Source organism: Oncorhynchus mykiss, chromosome 21 (genome assembly GCF_057628025.1).
Source record: "Oncorhynchus mykiss isolate SJ-2025 chromosome 21, ASM5762802v1, whole genome shotgun sequence".
Classification (NCBI taxonomy): Eukaryota; Metazoa; Chordata; class Actinopteri; order Salmoniformes; family Salmonidae; genus Oncorhynchus; species Oncorhynchus mykiss.
In genome coordinates, this window is record NC_143042.1 from 49269180 (window position 1) to 49289967 (window position 20788).

General features: G+C 44.0%; 3 protein-coding genes across 4 annotated transcripts; 1 reads left to right on the forward strand and 2 right to left on the reverse strand.

Moving 5' to 3' along the window:
- Positions 1 to 837: 837 nt before the first annotated feature.
- LOC110500893 (transcriptional adapter 2-beta) lies at positions 838 to 7093 on the reverse strand. Its single transcript, XM_021578412.3, has 2 exons — positions 4912 to 7093; positions 838 to 4389 (listed from the first exon to the last, which is right to left on the reverse strand). Exons 1-2 carry the CDS (start codon positions 5179 to 5181, stop codon positions 3226 to 3228), a joined length of 1434 nt encoding a protein of 477 aa, XP_021434087.2. The 5' UTR covers positions 5182 to 7093; the 3' UTR covers positions 838 to 3225.
- cfap184 (cilia and flagella associated protein 184) lies at positions 5524 to 8083 on the forward strand. Its single transcript, XM_021578264.3, has one exon. The coding sequence runs from the start codon at positions 5524 to 5526 to the stop codon at positions 7048 to 7050; it is 1527 nt and encodes a 508-aa protein (XP_021433939.3). The 3' UTR covers positions 7051 to 8083.
- Positions 8018 to 12655, reverse strand: LOC110500742 (uncharacterized). 2 transcript variants are annotated; one of them, XM_036958241.2, is made up of 8 exons: positions 12427 to 12655; positions 11758 to 11931; positions 11213 to 11272; positions 10436 to 10586; positions 10225 to 10296; positions 9716 to 9931; positions 9074 to 9187; positions 8018 to 8503 (listed from the first exon to the last, which is right to left on the reverse strand). In XM_036958241.2, the coding sequence occupies exons 1-8, from the start codon at positions 12494 to 12496 to the stop codon at positions 8401 to 8403; spliced, it is 960 nt and encodes a 319-aa protein (XP_036814136.2). In that variant the 5' UTR covers positions 12497 to 12655; the 3' UTR covers positions 8018 to 8400. The 2 variants fall into 2 exon arrangements, with proteins under 2 accessions (XP_036814136.2, XP_036814137.2); XM_036958242.2 differs by lacking the exon at positions 9074 to 9187 and having other exon boundaries at positions 12427 to 12650.
- Positions 12656 to 20788: the final 8133 nt, after the last annotated feature.

Genomic DNA, 20788 nt, shown 5'->3' on the forward strand with positions numbered 1-20788 from the left:
AACAGGGTTGGAGAGCCCTGATGTAGTAGTCTGTTTCATTTTCAGAAAGAGTCTGGACAGTTTTAAGTGAATGGAGGTGAAATATGCAATATTACACAATACATGAATGTTGTATGTATGTAAAAATACTTCAGAGGCAACCACAGACGTAGTGTTCAGCTGCTGGACTAGAGTAGGAGCCGGTCAGAGAGTATGGTTGTCAAAATGAAAATACGCTCTAGCGAAATCTACAGATTCACCGGAGATACGCAATCATGCTGTTGAGGCTCTAATGTAATCATTCCAGACTTCATGACAGCAGAACACTATCTCGCCGCTATGGCAGATGTCGCCCTAGTGGTGTGGGACATTGACAGTATAATGACGTTAATTAGTCTTAACTACTTAGACTGGATAGTCTGTGTGCCTGTAGCAGCTTCGGAGTCCCCAACAACAGGGGAAGTGGAAAGCGAGCCTGTGACATGTTAACAACCTAGACGGTACAGTATGTTAACCAGGAGACACTATAACTCCTCCTCCACATTTACTGGATTGGTTGAACAGTGCAGAAGAGAAACTCCCCCCAACAGTTTGTTTTTCTTCTCGTCTAGATCCTCTACATACTGGTCTTGTTTCATGCGTTTCTTTTACGAATGCTATGTTGGATTTAGTGTGCCTATGGACAGTTCAGTGCCACAGCAGCGTCTAATATACAGATTCACTTGGACTTGCATGCCCATTGTTTTTAATTGGCCCATTTCCCTGTATGTAGGATCATGAAGTGTAGGACACTGTCGGCAAATATTACCACATACTGAACTCACCAAATGTTGTGAAAATAAAACCAAGGAAGCCATACAGTATAAAGGATTTTCATTTTTAATACAGAACATACTAACACCCTTGAACAGTTGTTTGCGCCTTAAACCAGATAAGGAGATATGTAGTCTTTGATTGTGAACTACGCCAGTTGTTGGGACAAAAATAAAAAATCTTCAAGTAGATGATGGGAGAACCAAGGGGCCTTGTCAGTGTCCGGATACTCAGAGGCTTATGGGGAAGAAAAATATAGCATTTTTATTTCCTCTGTGGTATGGTAAATGTACTATGATGGAATGCTAATATTAAGGCCTATACGAATGCAGTCACAACATTATTTCACAGTGTCTAATGTAATACTGTTTCTATACAACCAATCCCCATCTCTACTGAAGTTCACCTCCGTTTTAAAACAGGCTAACTGGACATCGTAGGGAGAAGGTGCCACGGGACATTTTAAAGCACCCGTGCTTGGAACAAACACATTTCACATAATGGAAAACCAGGTCTAACTGTGGCAGTCGTCCTTTTTTCTCTTCTACCAGAATATTTCTGCCCTTTGATAGTTTTCTTGCAAGGCCATATGTGAACACTAACCCAGTGGTTCCAAACATCAACAACAAAAGCTATTTTCCCCATTCGGTTTCACAACCCCTACTTTGAGAACCACTGCACTAGCCTTAATTGAACGATGTGACTGTAAAACAATGAACCAGGAAGATAGATGGAGCAAATGTAGCAGGTATATCACTTCTTTTTTTAAACGATGACTTAACTTCCTTTGAATAGATGGAACAGTAGCAAACTAAACAGCGAGCAACGAGTCACAATACAATAATCATGCAGCGCGTATTCATGAAGAGGCTAAAACCAGCCTGGCAGGACGACACACCGTTAACCCCACAACGCCCCTCCAAACAAGGGGCAGGCAAACTTAACCGGGGGTGAGAAAAATAGATATGCAACATTTTTGATTTGTGCTTTAGGATCGCATGTCATTGGTTAATGGCGATTTTTAAAGCTTTTTATTTTCTTTAGAAGTCGAGTAGAGTGAATCGCCTACTAGAATCAGAAAACGTGCAACGTGTGGAACAGAACAGTATGGAGGCTTATCTACTCCCCTCACAGTGCCACATTCTGAGCCTGACAACACCACAAAGCTACAGCGTCATAATGGGGATTACCGCAGTGCTTTATGAAAGCGTTAGCTGCCAAATACTGACCCCTCTATGCTTAGCAGGCCATCTTTTCATGGTAAGAATGATGATGATGATAACCCCTGCTTTCCAACACAGTGCGGCTGTATTGCTGTTTGAATAGGCACTAACCTGTGCTCTCCAAGACAACATCCTAACCTAAAAGGAAGCTAGCCTGGTCCCAGAACTGTTTGTATCGTCTTGCCAATGACCATAGGAGTTGGCAAGATGGCACCAACTGATCTGGGACCATACTAACAGGAAGCTGGAGACAAACTACACAACTATTTATACTTTTGAGAATCGCTTTGAAAAACAGTGTTGTCTGGTTTACCCAGTAGTATTAGGTGATCCTTCACTGCAATAAAGAGAATGTATCATCTACCCATACATTATCATTCATATGGATGCAAATACAAAAATATATATTTGTTCCACGTTCTCCAGTAAATGGTATCCAAACTTTTTTTGAAGAAAGAGGAAATCTTTTGCAATGTACATATTCACAAACAGTCCGGTGGTCGACGACTTGGGTCAGAACTTGACAAAAGGTGGTAAAATTCAGCTTGGTCCAATCTGGAGCTCACGACACATCTCACATTGTTTATAACAAGACACAGAGACGCAACAATCCAACAGAGAACAAGAGTCATTGTCCCTCTGCAATCCTTAGTCCCCACAAACTCCATACACATTGTTAGGACCTGTCCCAGTCCCCACAAACTCCATACACATTGTTAGGACGTGTCCCAGACCCTACAAACCCAATGGATTGTTAGAACGTGTCCCAGTCCCTACAAACCCAATGGATTGTTAGGACGTGTCCCAGTCCCTACAAACCCAATGGATTGTTAGGACGTGTCCCAGTCCCTACAAACCCAATGGATTGGTAGGACGTGTCCCAGTCCCTACAAACCCAATGGATTGTTAGGACGTGTCCCAGTCCCTACAAACCCAATGGATTGTTAGGACGTGTCCCAGTCCCTACAAACCCAATGGATTGTTAGGACGTGTCCCAGTCCCTACAAACCCAATGGATTGTTAGGACGTGTCCCAGTCCCTACAAACCCAATGGATTGTTAGGATGTGTCCCAAACCCTACAAACCCAATGGATTGTTAGGACGTGTCCCAGTCCCTACAAACCCAATGGATTGTTAGGACGTGTCCCAGTCCCTACAAACCCAATGGATTGTTAGGACGTGTCCCAGTCCCTACAAACCCAATGGATTGTTAGGATGCATCCCGGGATATCCAGCCGCTCTCTGTGAGGAAGCTGAGGATGCGTTTCTTGAGCACCTTGTCTAGGTAGCTGGGCAGCCGGCTCTTGGAGGGAATGCCCTGGCTCTTCTGCAGGTGGTCCTTGATGATGATTGTCTTGACTGTCAGGTAGCGCGTGGGGCTGAGGTTAAGTGAATTGCACAGCACCTTCTCCCGGTCTGACAGCAGCTCGAAGCCCGCCAGGTTCTCTATGGCCGGGAACTCGCCATCCTTGCCCTCCTCTTTGATGACTCCGCCACCTCCTGTCCCTCCGCCAAGCCCTCCTCCTGTGCCGAGCCCTCCGCCCCGGCCCGTTTTCGAGGTAGCTACGCTCTTGTTCTCCTTGCGTTTCTCCCGTTTGTGCCTCGCCGCCTCGTACTCGGCCGCCTCGTCCAGTCGCGCGATGCCGTTGCGGCGGTAGCGCTGCAGCTCCCGTACTTTGGCGCGCAGCACGCGCTCCTTGTGCATGTTGTGGAACAAGTCCTCAAACTCCCGCTGAGCCATGAACTGGCACATCCCCCGTAACTTGATCCGCTGCTCCTTCTCCTCCTTGGGGATCTTACGCTTCGGCACCGTCGGAACGGCTGGAGCTCCCGGCGTCACCGCGGGAGTGGTTGGCGTCGGAAGGCTCCCCACCGCTCCGACGGCGACGCCACCACCACCACCTACAACTCCCAGCGTGCTTTGCTTCTCCTTCTTGTCGCGGCCTAGGAAGACGGGCACCAGGTTGTAGTCGCGGGCCACATTTTTGCGGCGCTGGCGCTCACGAAGCTTGCGCACGTACATGTCCACGTGCGCGCGCTTCATCTCGATCTCCACGTCTTCATCGTCGTAGTTGACCGACAGGCCACTGATGAGCTTCTCCGCCTCCTGGTCGTACTCCATCTCATAGTCGTCGCGGAGCGGCATGTAGCCCAGCTGTTGCTGCTCGCCCAGGGTCACGTCCAGGGGAGGCAGGGGGGTGGTGAGGCTGGGGGACAGGGGGCCGCCGCTGGGGCAGGTGTGATCCGTCACCCGGTTGGGGATGCTGTCGGGGACGCAGGCCTTTCCCAGGTTGCCATGGATGTACATGCCGACATAGTGGTCCATGACATCCTGGGGGGTCCGAGACGCCCCTACATGAGTGGCCATGTCCTCCTGAAAGACCAGCACACACACACAGGACAGTGTTACTGAGAGGGGGATTACATCCCTGCAAGCATTTAGGCTACACAGACACACACATAATGCATGCATTGCTATACGTTCACTATTAGCATAGACGTGTGTTGAATTCCATTGATAGGAGATCAACAGATCCATTGAAACAGACTTGTCTACATTATACCAAACGTTTCCTGTATGTTCATAATGCATTGCACATTTGCAACATCGTGGATTGTAATGTGCGTTAGCATGGAAAAGTTGCATTCATCACGACTTAGCTAGCTAGCTGTATACAGGACTAAAGTACAGTTCAAGTATTGCAGAGTTGATCGATATGGCCAACTCTCGACAGAACCTGGCTGTCAGTCTGAAGTTGTCAAATGTATACGGGTCTATATTGCGTTATTTTTCAAGAGAGCAACTTTACTCATTCACATTTAGTCTAGATATTTTTATACGCGTGCTTGTATTCTATAGCTATCTGAAAAGTAGCTAGGCTATAAAGTGAAATACCCAGTTTCCAAAGCCATATTGCTCGATCGCGTCGAGGAGCGACTGCTCTTCCCTGCTAGTCCATCCTCCCTCCGCTTCGGGACCCCAGAGGGTGAAGCGCCCGCCGTCGACTTGCTGATAACCGTGCCATCGCCGGTGATTACCGATTTCTGCACCCGCGGAGAAGCACTCCGGACAAAGTTCGATATCTGGACAGTCAGTACAGCGAAGCCGCAGATTCGTAACGTCTGCAAGGCAGTTTACGCAGTACTTCTTTCCTAGGTCGGCCATGTTGCTGGCTTCTGCTTGTTGTTGGAAGCAGCAGTGCCGCGGAGGGAGGGCCTGCGTGCTGGAGTGTCTCTGGTCAGACTACTGCGTCTCATTAATATTAATGAACTTGGCGCAAAAGCCTGTGATTGGCTTACATGCCCAGTTTCCAGGACAACTCAAAACACAAATGGTTTCATTAAAGAACAGTTGCTTATGTGTGAAGTTCTCGTTTAGGATTTCTTGACCTCGTTTTATCCTAGAAAACATATATTTGAATGTTGCCTTACAACCGGGGACTTAATTGACACGTGATTTTCTAGCTTGTTTTTAGCCAGAAATACTTAAACTTAAATTCCCGTTCTCATGGATGGGAATGCAGAGCAGAAAGAGAATGACCCTGGGTCCAATCCCAACATTGAAAACACAGAGCTGAAGAACGATGAGCAACTCCAGCATACACCAGCTGAAGAGCCCTCAGAAGAGGGCAAATCCACTAATGCTGATTACTGTAAGAATAAAGCTGACACGGCTGCAGATGAGGCCGAGGAGGTGGTAGCAGTGGAGCAGAGTGGGCAAGAGTCTGAAAAAGCTTTAGGGGAACAGGCAACAGAGGGTATCTCAGCTGAGACAGAGGGAGGGAACCCAGCCGCTTCTGAGCCAGGAGAGGGCGCTGGAGATGAGTCACCCACAGGACCCAACCTACCAACGAGTGAGACATTCGAAGAGGGAGAGGTCCCGGAGATGAAGCCTCTAATAGGGGAGCCTCTCTCCCGCGAGGGGAGCCTCACACTCGAAGATGTCGACAACAACAATGATGATGAAGACGGACTGCCAAAACTAGACCCAGGGACTCCCGAAGGGGAGAGTTCCGTGCAGGTTGAGGAAAAGGGTCCCTCTCTAACCAAAGAGACGGGCCCCAGCATCGACTACAAAGAGTACATGAACTTCCTTTATGAGTTGCAGGCGGAGAAGGACAAACTGAGCCAGGTCAACGGTCAGCTCCAGATCAAGCTGGTGGAGTACTTCCGCAAGAAGACAGGTGATGACGCACGTCCTGAGAAGGAGAAAGCCGTGTCGGACCAGGAGCAGCGCTACCAGAAGTACATGGCCATCATGGAGGACCTGAAGTGGCAGCACCGGCTGGACTCGGAGGCAGCCCAGCAGCAGGCAGAGGAGCTGAGGCAGCAGAGCCAGGAGAAGCTGGGCCAGCTGGAGACCGAGTGGAGCGCTTTCATGGCACTGAAGCGCGACGTGGCCGTGACGGCCCTGAGCCGGCGCCTTGGGAAACAGGCGGCGGCGGTCGAGGTAGAGCAGATCCAGGCGGCCGAGCAGCGGCGCCAGAAAGAGCTGGTCACCGTGCGCCTGGAGAATATCAAGCTGAAGAACAAGACGCGCAAGTTTGAGGCCACACTGCGTGACAAGGAGATGCTCGCTGAGGGCCTGCACCTCATCGACTTCGAGCAGCTGAAGATAGAGAACCAGACGTATAATGAGAAGATAGAGGAGCGCAACGAGGAGCTCCTTAAACTGCGCAAGAAGATCACCAGCACAGTCCAGGTACTAACCCATGTGAAGGAGAAGCTCCAGTTCGTGCAGATGGAGAACCAGGCCAAGCGGGCCCAGTTGGCTGAGGTGGAGGTGGTGGTGGCCAGGAAGAGGGATGTGCTGACCAGGACCAAGCAGGCCAGGGATGGCCTCCGTATGGACAACCTGAAGCTGCGCCAGCGCTGCGGACTGCTGGGCAACGAGATCCTGCTGAGGGACTTTGAGGAGAAGGTCGACGCCTCAGACGACCTGGAGGAGAGGCTGGAGGGGCTGAAGAGGAGGCACGCAGAGCTCATACTGAAGTGTGCCGGGGTCAAGAAGAAACTGGAGTACACCAAACCCTAATCCAAACCCTAACCCAAACCCTAACCCTAACCCAAACCCTAATCCTAACCCAAACCCTAATCCTAACCCAGACCCTAATCCTAACCCAGACCCTAATCCCAACCCAGACCCTAATCCTAACCCAAACCCTAATCCTAACCCAAACCCTAATCCTAACCCAAACCCTAATCCTAACCCAAACCCTAATCCTAACCCAAACCCTAATCCTAACCCAAACCCTAAGCCTATCTCAAACCCTAAGCCAAACTGAAGTGTGGAAATCGAGGAGCGGAGGCGAGGAGAGGAAACGTGGAAACAATATGCCTGTAGGAAATGAGACTCCTTCTCCACTCACGCGTCATCAGGCAAATGACATTTACAGCGGTAGAATGAAACGTGTAAAGTGATAAGGCTAGATGTGCAAGACATGTTATAGATTAAAAGAAAAGTAGCGTGTTGTTTTGAAATGTGTGCATGTAAGCAACAGCTGATTCAGTGGCAGATTTCAAAACTCCTCTGCAGAGCATACACAGAGGATGCACTTCAGTATCCAACGGAGAGGAGTTTAGAGGCAGGTAGGAGAGTCTTTGCGAAGTCTGGTGACATGATAAGTGAGGGTAGTAACCAAGAGGATGAAACTCGGAGGCAGGGTTGGAGGCGGGGACTACTTGGGGCAACTTCACGTCTGGTTGGCGGGGGGTTACTCCTCGGTTCACCTACTAACAAATTGACACTCTCCTGGACCACTTATTGGTTTCCGGGTCACGGAGGAAAGAAGGACTGAGGAGTCAAGGAGAGGACAGACTTTTCCAATTGAGAATCTCCCAAGGTCTATATGATCAGTCAGAAATCACCAACTGGTCATAGAAGGAAACCATGTGTATTATAATAAGTAGTCTGTTGTTTTATTTGCTGACATGTTTTAGTTGTTTTGCATTGACAACCCCTGATAATATAATAACAGTTGTCATGAAGGAAATTGTCATACTCAAGGTTGGTGAGCGGTTTATTTGCAACTAGTTTAAGTTGTCATTAAAATGTGAAATTCAAATTACATTAGCAAATTTCCCTTTTCTCTCAGTGGTTTAGTTGTCCAGATAGCAGAAATCAGATGCCAAAAAAACATTTCAATTTCCTGTAAAATCAAGTACAGGCCAGGGTGGAAAGAATTAGTCACTTATCAAACATCTTTATCAAAAAAGAAGTGTCACACTGCTGACACATTTAGCACTTTGATAATCAGCAACATCTACTTACTAACAACTGTTGGGCCAAAGCAATACTGTGCTGAGCACACATCTTTCACGAAATATAACTTTATTATCAGCCTAGCGTCATTCAGGAGGATGTGTTGAAATGAGGTTAACTCCTTCAAGGGGAGTCTGGTTGTACTTTTAATTTCTCCAGGATTTTGCGTACCCAGGGTGCAGTGACATCCAAGCAAACCTCTTGACCTGACGTCTTCAGAGTTGCACTGTGCATAGGACAACAGGGGAGAGTCATAAGAAACAGCTATGTTAATTCAAACATTCACAACAGGAAGTCGATGTTTTACCGTAAGAAGAAAATGTACATTTGGGCATAGATTAGGTTTAGGAACAAGGGTTATGGTTTGGGATAGATTTCAGATGTTAAAGTTAGGGAAAGGCATGAAAGTTATTTATTTTCTGCCGGTCTCTCTCTCTCTCTCTCTCTCTCTCTCTCTCTCTCTCTCTCTCTCTCTCTCTCTCTCTCTCTCTGTCTGTCTGTCTCTGTCTGTCTGTCTGTCTGTCTGTCTGTCTCTGTCTGTCTCTGTCTGTCTGTCTGTCTGTCTGTCTGTCTGTCTGTCTGTCTGTCTGTCTGTCTCTGTCTGTCTGTCTGTCTGTCTGTCTGTCTGTCTGTCTGTCTGTCTGTCTGTCTGTCTGTCTGTCTGTCTGGTTGGTTGGTTGGTTGGTTGGTTGGTTGGTTGTAAAGCAAAACTGTAGAAAAAAGTACTGTGAAACAAAGAGTGCGGTGAGTAAATGATGTCCAATAATACAGTATAAAGTACAACAGTGAAGCTTACATAATCTCCACAACGTTGCAGCTTGAAGAGGGTGCGTTAAACTGTATTTTAGAGATGAGCCTTCCTATCCTTCTGGCCTCCTTTTCGATGCACACGCATCTCTGCAGACCAGGCCTGCATGAGACAGAAACAGAGGAATACACTTGATCAAAGTCACTACTGATATACACTGGGTGAACAATACATTCAAAACACCTGCTCTTTCCATGACAGTCTGACCAGGTGAGTCCAGGTGAAAGCTGTGATCCATTGTTGATGCCACTTGTTAAATCCATTTCATTCAGTGTAGATGAAGGGGAGGAGACACGTTTAAAATTGATTTTTAAGCCTTGAGACAACAGAGACATGAATTGTGTATGTGTGCCATTTAGAGGTTGAATGGGCAAGACAAAATATTACAGGGTATGGTATGGTAGTAGGTGCCAAGAACTGCAATGCTGCTGGATTTTTCACACATACTTCTTCCAGTATGAAAACAAGGATAAACATTCAGACATTGAGTTTAGTCCATGTTGTTGATAAGTAGGTACACCAAGGCTGGAGGTAAAATAGCTATACTACTACCCACAACCCACCACAGTAAGACATAGAAACATAGTGATTGACCACTGTAAACTGAGAATAACAACTGTAGTTAGTTACCCCTGTTGTCCAAAGTGTCCTTTGGACCCACTGGGTCCCGGGGGTGCTGGGTATGCTTGTTCCTGTTCTCTAACTCCAAAGTAAAAGTCCAAAGAAAAGTCCCTTGGTGGTGTCATGCTCATTTGTTCCTCTGTCTGTGTGGTTGGGGACGAGGATACTGCAGAGGTGTTTGGGCTGGGGGTTGTGGTCCCTTCCCAGTCTGGGTCAGTTGAAGGCCTGGGGAATGCGGAAAATATAGAAATATTACGGTTTGTTACATGCTCAGTTAAAATAACCACAAGGACACAGAGGAATAGGATGTCAGATCTTTACCACAATATGCAAGCGATGTAAAAAAAAAAAAAAAACTGGAAACGAGTAAGAAAGAACAGTCCCCACTGATATGAGTAAGGATGCACAGCTAAGTGATTTTATCAGATGAAGAAAACAATGCACAAACAAGCTTCAATTGAGAAACTAAAAATGTAACTAAGACCTCATATTGTATTATATTTTACCCACAAACTCACCCAAACAGTGGTGCAAGGTATCTTGTGAGAGAGGTATTCACACAAACCTTCCTACCATCTGCCAGTGTCTCACTAGGAGAGAATAGCAGCAGTGGTTAATGGCTGATAGATACTGACCATTCAATTGGCCTTTGACCATTAACACATTGTCATAACCCTTTCACCCCACACACACGCACGCACGCACGCACGCACACACACACACACTCACATGATCTCTGTGGAGTTACACACGTCCGTTGCAGAGAACCTGAAGTCTATGCTCCTGACAAGAGACCGGTCAGTTGTGTGTTCCTGCCACGTCTTGCAGCGACACCCTTCCCTCTCTATCGGCCCCAGTTCCCCATGGCCTGGTGGGATGCCTTAACAGTGACAAAGTCAATCGGTCATTGATAAACTGATAAACCGTTATTTGTATTGCAACTACAGCTTTACAACTACATTCTGAAAAGAACAGGTACTATCTAGGACAGGTGCTATCTAGAACAGGTGCTATCTAGAACAGGTACTATCTAGGACAGGTGCTATCTAGAACAGGTGCTATCTAGAACAGGTACTATCTAGGACAGGTGCTATCTAGAACAGGTGCTATCTAGAACAGGTGCTATCTAGAACAGGTGCTATCTAGAACAGGTGCTATCTAGAACAGGTGCTATCTAGAACAGGTGCTATCTAGAACAGGTGCTATCTAGAACAGGTGCTATCTAGAACAGGTGCTATCTAGTACAGGTGCTATCTAGAATCTAAAAGGGTTATTCGGCTGTCCCTATAGGAGAACCACTTTGAATAACCTTTTTGTTGGTTCCAGGTAGAACCCTTTTGGGTTCCATATAGGACCCTTTCCACAGAGGGTTCTACATGGAACCCAAAAGGGTTCTCCTATGGGGCCAGCCGAAGAACCCTTTTGGATCCCTTTTTTCTAAGAATAAAAACATTCAGCTTGTTGAACTGATTAAAATAGGCCTTTAGAATGAAATATGTAGCTTACCCATGAAGTTTGCCACAAGTGATGAAGAATTGACAGCCATTTGAAGAGTGGAGTTTATATCTGGTAAAATATATTAAAGTAGGATGTGATGGACTTCTCTAACCTGTATTAGCTTGTGATTTATGGATGAAGATGACTTGTGATGTCTTAAAGCTAGGGAGTGACCTTGTCTTGCAGCGACACCCTTCCCCCTCTACCGGCCCCAGTTCACCACTGTCTGGTGGGACGCCTTGAATAAGTACATCAGTTATTGATATTGTTGACTCACAACTGTATCACAATTCAGCACGATGAACTGATTAACATAGGCCTATAGTCTAAAATAGATTACCCATGACCTCAGCTGCAAGTGATGAGGAATTGACAGGCATTTCTGACTCTGAGGGAAGAGTTGAGTTTGCAAGATACATGACTCAAATCTATTATTAAAAGTAGGATATGATGGATTGAATGTGTATAACCTCTAATCTATACTTTTGGTATGAGGTCTTGTGCTCTAAGGATGAAGATATCTTGTTATACGTTTCAAAGCTCGAGTGACCCACCTTCCTTGTCATCCGACGGCGAAGACATTGCCAGTTGTGTGCTCTCAGCTGCCTCCTTGTTGGTAACCGTTTGTCTGGGCTCTGGTTCAGCGGTTGTACAGTGCGAATCATCAGAGATTTTCAGACAAAACTCTTCGAATCTCACGGCCTCCACATCTGTATCTGGGCTCTCCACTGTGGTAAGGGCAGTGTGACAATAACATCACGTACCAACAGCACAGCAAATACACACAACATATTCATATGCAGATGAATGAGAGAATATATTTAAAGCATGTGTCCTCAACAAAGTCAGTATAACAGAAAAATGTGAAGTATTATTGCATAAATTCAACGACACACTATAGTATCATTTAACGTCGTTAGCAATGTGATGAATGAAGTTGATATTAACAACACAATCAAAAAACAAAGCAGTATATCAACGTTTTTATCTAATGAATTGTAACATTTACTCAGCTCCGAAACAGCTGACATATTTCTATAAACATAGTAAACTTACTAAACATAGATGGTAAACTTACTAAACATAGATGGTAAACCTACTAAACATAGATGGTAAACCTACTAAACATAGATGGTAAACCTACTAAACATAGATGGTAAACCTACTAAACATAGATGGTAAACCTACTAAACATAGATGGTAAACCTACATGGTGAACTTACTCTGAGCTGCTGGAGGATGGAACAGTAGAATCACAAGTAGAACCCCGGTGACCATGAGACAACCCATCATCCACAGTCTCTCTGACTACAGCTTCATGGATAACTGTTGCTTGTCTGGATCCTTATAGTGAGTGATCTTCTCCTGAGAGACAGATGGTAAGTAGTTGTGTCTGAAGATGTGTGTGGTGTTTAATGGGCGGATCAACTCATACACCCACTAAAGTGAAGTGAGTCAGAGGTCTATAGTAGTGTTTATCTAAACCTGACACCCCCTAATGTTTCAATGATGATCCTGCAACTGTGTGTCGTACTAGGTACTCGTTCCAGCCAAGCATGAGTAGTGTGTATTAAACCTGTTGGACACACTGGGGCGCTCCAAGACCGGATATGGCCACACTTGCACTACAGACATACTGTCTGAATGTCAGAGGAGAGGAGTATGGGTAATCAAACATCACACAAATATAAAATAAAATAAATGCGTTCTCTGTTTTTAATTCAGTTGACCCAAACAGATATAAAGCTGCTCTGGGCTCCCGAGTGGTGCAGCAGTCTAAGCCACTGTATCTCAGTGCTAGAGGTGTCACTACAGACCCATGTTCGATTCAAGCCTTGATCACCACCGGCCGTGATTGGGAGTCCCATAGGGCAGTGCACAATTGGCCCATTGTCGTTCGGGTTTGGCCGGGGGTTGGCCGTCATTGTAAAGAAGAATTTGTTCTAAACTGACTTTCCTGGTGAAATAAAGGGCTACTACAGAATTGTAGACAACAGATGGTGCTATTTGAAAGATATTGCTAAAAGTGCAACCTGTAGTTTCATTTCTGCTTTGAGTGTCTCAGACTGTGGAGGAGGTAGGGTCTTAACCAGGGTAAGACACTGCTTAGTTCATATGGAGCTTGGATCACTTTGATTGTTTGTGCAAAAAGTTATGAGCACAAAGTTACACATTGCACCTTTAATAACGAACATTTACAAACAGTGTTTTCATTTTCTGTCATTTTCTGTCATTTTACCCGATAAAACTTTGATGGCCCACAGGCTGCTGGAAGCAAAATGTTAACTCGTTTGTTGTCTACAATTCAACATTTGATGTCTAATATTATACTGAACAAAAAAATATAAAAGCAACATGCAACAGTTTAAAGATTTAGCTGAGTTGCAGTTCATATAAGGGCAGGGGCTCAGCCATGAGGGGGCCTGAGAGGGCATAGGCCCAGCCAATCAGAACTTTTTTTCACCCACAAAAGGGTTTGATTACAGACAGAAATACAGACAGAAATACTCCTCAGCTCCAGCTCCTCGATTGGCCTTTTGTTGCCCACAACACAAGGTGCACCTGTGTCATTATTATGCTGTTAAAACAGCTTCTTGTCAAGTGGATGAATTATCTTGACTTTAAAGGATCTTTGATTTCAGCTCATGAAACATGGGACCAAGACATTACATGTTGTGATTATAAACTCAGCAAAAAAAAGAAATGTCCTCTCACTGCCAACTGCGTTTATTTTCCGCAAAAAAAAAAACGTGTAAATATTTGTATGAACTTAAACAAGATTCAACAACTGAGACATAAACTGAACAAGTCACAGACATGTGACTAACAGAAATGGAATAACGTGTCCCTAAACAAAGGGGGGTTCAAAATCAAATGTAACAGTCAGTAGCTGGTGTGGCCACCAGCTGCATTAAGTACTACAGTGCATCTCCTCCTCATGGACTGCACCAGATTTTCCCGTTCCTGCTGTGAGATGTTGCCCCACTCTTCCACCAAGGCACCCGCAAGTTCCCAGACATTTCTGAGGGGAATGGCCTTAACCCTCACCCTCTGATCCAACAGATCCCAGACGTGCTCAATGGGATTGAGATCCGGGCTCTTTGCTGGCCATGGCAGAACACTGACAAATCTGCCTTGCAACAGCCCTACACGCCCCCAATCTAGCCTCTCTCAGCCTATTGCGGACAGTCTGAGCACTGATGGAGGGATTTTGCGTTCCTGGTGTAACTCGGGCAGTTGTTGTTGACGCCGTGTACCTGTCCCGCAGGTGTGATATTCGGATGTACCGATCCTGTGCAGGTGTTGTTACATGTGGTCTGCCACTGCAAGGGCGATCAGTCCATCCTGTCTCTCTGTAGTGCTGTCTTAGGCGTCTCACAGTGCAGACATTGCAAATTGATTGCCCTGGCCTATCTGCAGTCCTCATGCCTCCTTGCAGCATGCCTAAGACACGTTCACGCAGATGAGCAGGGATCCTGGGCATTTTTCTTTTGATGTTATTCAGAGTCAGTAGAAAGGCCTCTTTAGTGTTCTGAAGATTTCATAACTGTGACACTAACAGCTTACAGAAGGTAGGCAATTAGGGTCACAGTTATGAAACCCTAATTGCCTACCGTCTGTAAGCTGTTAGTGTCTCAATGACCGTTCCACAGGTGCATGTTCATTAATTGTTTATGGTTCATTGTACAAGCATGGGAAACAGTGTTTAAACCCTTTACAATGAAGATCTGTGAAGTTATTTGGATTTTTACGAATTATCTTTGAAAGACAGGGTCCTGAAAACGGGACATTTCTTTTTTTGCAGAGTTTATTCCCGTTCAGTACAAATCCATACCTCTTTGTTTTACTTGAGTATCACGGGGCTGTAATCAGCCTTTTCTAAATTCTCCTGATGCCCTTGCCTTTCCTATGACTAAACTATGTTAAAATCAATGTCATATGAGGCCACAACAAAAGTTGTATTCAACATACAGTACCAGTCAAAAGTTTGGACACACCTACTCATTTAAGGATTTTTCTTTATCTTTACAATTTTTTAGATTCTTCAAAGTAGCCACCTTTTGCCTTGATGACAGCTTTGCATACTCTTGGCATTCTCTCAACCAGCTTCATGAGGAATGTTTTTACAACAGTCTTGAAGGAGTTCCGACATATGCTGAGCACTTGTTTGCTTCTTTTCCTTCACTCTGCGGTCCAACTCATCCCACACCATTTCAATCGGGTTGAGGTCGGGTGATTGTGGGATCCATGTCATCTGATGCAGCACTCCATCACTCTCCTTGGTCGAATAGCCCTTACACAGCCTGGAGGTGTGTTTTGGGTCATTGTCCTGTTGAAAAACAAATGATTGTCCCACTAACCGCAAACCAGACAGGATGGCGTATTTCTGCAGAATGCTGTGGTAGCCATGCTTGTTAAATGTGCCTTGAATTCTAAATAAATCACAGACAGCGTTACCAGCAAAGCAATCCCACACCATCACACCTCCTCATGGTGGAAACCACACATCCGTTCACCTACTCTGCGTCTCACAATGACACCGCGGTTGGAACCAAAAATCGCAAATTTGGACTCAGAAGACCAAAGGGCAGATTTCCACCAGTCTAATGTCCATTGCTCGTGCTTCTTGGCCCAAGCAAGTCTCTTCTTATTATTGGTGTCCTTTAGTAGTGGTTTCTTTGCAGCAATTCGACTGATTCACGCAGTCTCCTCTGAACAATTGATGAAGCTGTTGAGATGTTACGAATTGACTGACCTTCATGTCTTAAAGTAATGATGACTGTCATTTCTCTTTGCTTATTTGAGCTGTTATTGTCATAATATGGACTTGGTCTTTTACCAAATAGGGCTATCTTCTGTATACCCCCCTAACTTGACACAACACAACTGATTGGCTGATAAAGGAATTTATATGTTTAAAGTAATGACTAAAGAATTCCACCCTGAAATCATATAATTGTATGAAATGTGTTAGAGTCATGTGTGTGACTAGACCATTGTGTTACTATGTAGTAATGTGTGAGTTGAGACAACCCTTCCAAGGTCCCTCTAATCTAGGGAGGAGAGGAATGGCAAGAAACTGCCAGGCTGATAGAAAAGTGATAAACTGTGTGTGTGTGTGTGTGTGTGTGTGTGTGTGTGTGTGTGTGTGTGTGTGTGTGTGTGTGTGTGTGTGTGTGTGGGTGGGGGTGGGAGTTATAAAATGACTGTTTTTGCATTTTTGACTTCAGAGTACTCTGAATAAAGAACTAACCTATTGCAGACTGGGGGCTTTGTCTAATTCTTCATTAACCAGGGTCTTACAAACTTCTGGGAATTGGTGAAAGCTAGAGTGATAGTTGAGTTCAACCATTGGGATAAAAATTCTCATGACATTGGCTCAAATGCATTAATAAGAAGGAAAGAAATTCCACATATTAGCTTTTAACAAGGCACATCTGTTAATTTAAATGCATTCCAATTTACAGTAGCTATTACAGTGAAATATCACCATTCTATTGTTTGAGGAGGGTGCACAGTTTTTATCATGAAAAGTTATTAATAAACAAATGAGGCAGTATTTTTATCTATTTATTTTACTAGGCAAGTCAGTTAAGAACAAATTCTTATTTTCAATGACGGCCTAGGAACGACAGATTTTTACCTTGTCAGTTGGGGGATTTGATCTTGCAACCATTCGAGTACTAGTCCAACGCTCTAACCACTAGGCTACCTGCCGCCCCAATTGTTCTGAACAAAAATGCAATGGTTCATTGGATCAGTCTAAAACTTTGCTCATACACTGCTGCTATGTAGTGGCCAAAATCTAAATTGCACCTGGGCTGAATAATATATTATGGCCTTTCTCTTTCATTTCAAAGATGATGGTACACAAAAATACAAAGAAAACAGTTTTTTTCAATGTAATATCTTTTACCAGATATATTCATTCCTACTGCATTTCCACAAACTTCAAAGTGTTTCCTTTCAAATGGTACCAAGAATATGCATATCCTTGCTACAGGCAGTTAATTAAATCTATGTCATTCTAGGCAAAAATTGAAAATGACGGCCTACCAAAAGGCAAAAAGCCTCCTGCGGGGACCGGGGCCTAGGATATTTGTTTTTTAAATAAATTCAATATAAATATAGGACAAAACACACATCACAACAAGCGAGACAACACAACATGACATAAAGAGAGACACAAGACAACAACAAAGCATGGCAGGAACACATGACAACACAGCATGGTAGCAACACAACATAACAACAACATGGTAGCAACACAACATGGTAGCAGCACAGCACCTCTTTTTCCTGTAGTCCGCAATCACCTCCTTTGTCTTGATCATGAAGCTGGTTGGGAGAATGCCAAGAGTGTGCAAAGCTGTCTTCAAGGCAAAGTGTGGCTAAGAGGAAACTCAAATATAACATATTTTTTCATTTGTTTAACACTGATTCCATATGTGTTATTTCATAGTTTTGATGTCTTTATTAAAATTCTACAATGTAGAAAATTGTTAAAATATAGAAAAACCCTGGAATGAGTAGGTGTGTCCAAACTTTTGACTGGTACTGTATGTTGTGGGTATAGAAACACAATTGTGAACAATCTGATTGTAAAAACAAGTCATGACTGACTGAGAAAATAGTTCATAGCTGCCTTCTGATGTTTATTAATCAGTCAGTTAGAAACCATCTTAGTGAGCCTTGTACTGTTCCTTATACGTTCATCAACATCACCATCAACATTATCATCATCAACAAGAACATCATCATCAACATCAACTTCATCATCATCATCACCATCAACATCACCATCAACATTATCATCATCATCATCACCATCAACATCACCAGCAACATTATCATCATCATCATCACCATCAACATCACCAGCAACATTATCATCATCATCATCAACATTATCAACATCATCATCATCAACATCATCACCATCAACATCACCATCAACATTATCATCATCATCATCACCATCAACATCACCATCAACATTATCATCATCATCATCATCATCAACAACATCATCATCATCATCAACAATAGCGGAGAGACAGATATTGGCACTCAAATAATGCAACTCAAACCCTATCTGTCTCCTGCAGTAAGGAAGAAGACACTCAATCATGAAACTCAAAACCTGTCAGCTGTGTGCAACATTCAAGAGGACATTGTGACAGATTGTGCTATACAGTGTACCAATATACTTCAGAATGATTTCATTACATAGCGCTGTAAACTCTATCATTCAGAAATAATATATCTACTGATGTTTTCTCATTCAGGTAAAAGATACTCCCAGTTATACTAAGGTTTATCTGTATTGTGGAAGGTGCCAAACCGAAGCAGTAGATCTCCTTTCAAGAGTTTGAATTGTGTCCTGAATTGTGTCCTGAATTGTGTCCTGCAGGTCATCTTTATGTTAGAAAAATAACTGGTTAATAACTGGTTAAAAGACCTACACCTTCAGTCATTCCGTTTAATGTACTGATAAACAGCGCCTGATTACACACCATTTGTTCATTAATAATGTAGATAAACTTGTGTTGGATTTGTATTTAACCTTTTTCTTCATATGTTGCTGTGTTGTGGATGAATGCTGATATCAAATAACTTTGGCAACGGCACGCTACTCTACTTTCCAAATGGAAACATGGGACATTTTGATAAGATTGTGAAAAGGTACAGCAAAGGATAATGCAATGCCATTCATTGAGTACTAGGGGAGAGTGGGGTATGTTGAGCCATTTTTTTTTTACATTCAGCATTACTTAGTTCCAGATAGGTGCAGTGAAATACAGTGCCTTGCGAAAGTATTCGGCCCCCTTGAACTTTGCGACCTTTTGCCACATTTCAGGCTTCAAACATAAAGATATAAAACTGTATTTTTTTGTGAAGAATCAACAACAAGTGCGACACAATCATGAAGTGGAACGACATTTATTGGATATTTCAAACTTTTTTAACAAATCAAAAACTGAAAAATTGGGCGTGCAAAATTATTCAGCCCCTTTACTTTCAGTGCAGCAAACTCTCTCCAGAAGTTCAGTGAGGATCTCTGAATGATCCAATGTTGACCTAAATGACTAATGATGATAAATACAATCCACCTGTGTGTAATCAAGTCTCCGTATAAATGCACCTGCACTGTGATAGTCTCAGAGGTTCGTTAAAAGCACAGAGAGCATCATGAAGAACAAGGAACACACCAGGCAGGTCCGAGATACTGTTGTGAAGAAGTTTAAAGCCGGATTTGGATACAAAAAGATTTCCCAAGCTTTAAACATCCCAAGGAGCACTGTGCAAGCGATAATATTGAAATGGAAGGAGTATCAGACCACTGCAAATCTACCAAGACCTGGCCGTCCCTCTAAACTTTCAGCTCATACAAGGAGAAGACTGATCAGAGATGCAGCCAAGAGGCCCATGATCACTCTGGATGAACTGCAGAGATCTACAGCTGAGGTGGGAGACTCTGTCCATAGGACAACAATCAGTCGTATATTGCACAAATCTGGCCTTTATGGAAGAGTGGCAAGAAGAAAGCCATTTCTTAAAGATATCCATAAAAAGTGTTGTTTAAAGTTTGCCACAAGCCACCTGGGAGACACACCAAACATGTGGAAGAAGGTGCTCTGGTCAGATGAAACCAAAATTGAACTTTTTGGCAACAATGCAAAACGTTATGTTTGGCGTAAAAGCAACACAGCTGAACACACCATCCCCACTGTCAAACATGGTGGTGGCAGCATCATGGTTTGGGCCTGCTTTTCTTCAGCAGGGACAGGGAAGATGGTTAAAATTGATGGGAAGATGGATGGAGCCAAATACAGGACCATTCTGGAAGAAAACCTGATGGAGTCTGCAAAAGACCTGAGACTGGGACGGAGATTTGTCTTCCAACAAGACAATGATCCAAAACATAAAGCAACATCTACAATGGAATGGTTCAAAAATAAACATATCCAGGTGTTAGAATGGCCAAGTCAAAGTCCAGACCTGAATCCAATCGAAAATCTGTGGAAAGAACTGAAAACTGCTGTTCACAAATGCTCTCCATCCAACCTCACTGAGCTCGAGCTGTTTTGCAAGGAGGAATGGGAAAAAATTTCAGTCTCTCGATGTGCAAAACTGATAGAGACATACCCCAAGCGACTTACAGCTGTAATCGCAGCAAAAGGTGGCGCTACAAAGTATTAACTTAAGGGGGCTGAATAATTTTGCACGGCCAATTTTTCAGTTTTTGATTTGTTAAAAAAGTTTGAAATATCCAATAAATGTCGTTCCACTTCATGATTGTGTCCCACTTGTTGTTGATTCTTCACAAAACAATGCAGTTTTATATCTTTATGTTTGAAGCCTGAAATATGGCAAAAGGTCGCAAAGTTCAAGGGGGCCGAATACTTTCGCAAGGCACTGTATGTTGTTTTAGAGGGTCACTCATAGTAGTAAGGTGCGCCTGGAGCAAATTAGGGTTAACAGCAGATTTTTCTCCTTGTCGGCTTTTATGTTATTGGCCAATGCTCTAACCGTTAATTATTCTAGCTAACAAAGATATCTACATATATTTCAGGATGTTGT

Bases quoted from the DNA above. Each gene is read 5' to 3' on its own strand.
- LOC110500893 (XM_021578412.3), bottom strand. From the start codon at position 5,181: ATGGCCGACCTAGGAAAGAAGTACTGCGTAAACTGCCTTGCAGACGTT. The intron at 4,390-4,911 runs GTATTTCACTTT...CTGGTCTTTCAG, and splicing joins AATATGGCTTTGGAAACTGG to GAGGACATGGCCACTCATGT.
- cfap184 (XM_021578264.3), top strand. From the start codon at position 5,524: ATGGATGGGAATGCAGAGCAGAAAGAGAATGACCCTGGGTCCAATCCC.
- LOC110500742 (XM_036958241.2), bottom strand. From the start codon at position 12,496: ATGATGGGTTGTCTCATGGTCACCGGGGTTCTACTTGTGATTCTACTG. The intron at 11,273-11,757 runs GTGGGTCACTCG...ATATTTTACCAG, and splicing joins GCCGTCGGATGACAAGGAAG to ATATAAACTCCACTCTTCAA. The intron at 10,587-11,212 runs GTAAGCTACATA...GTCACTGTTAAG, and splicing joins ACTTGTGGCAAACTTCATGG to GCATCCCACCAGGCCATGGG.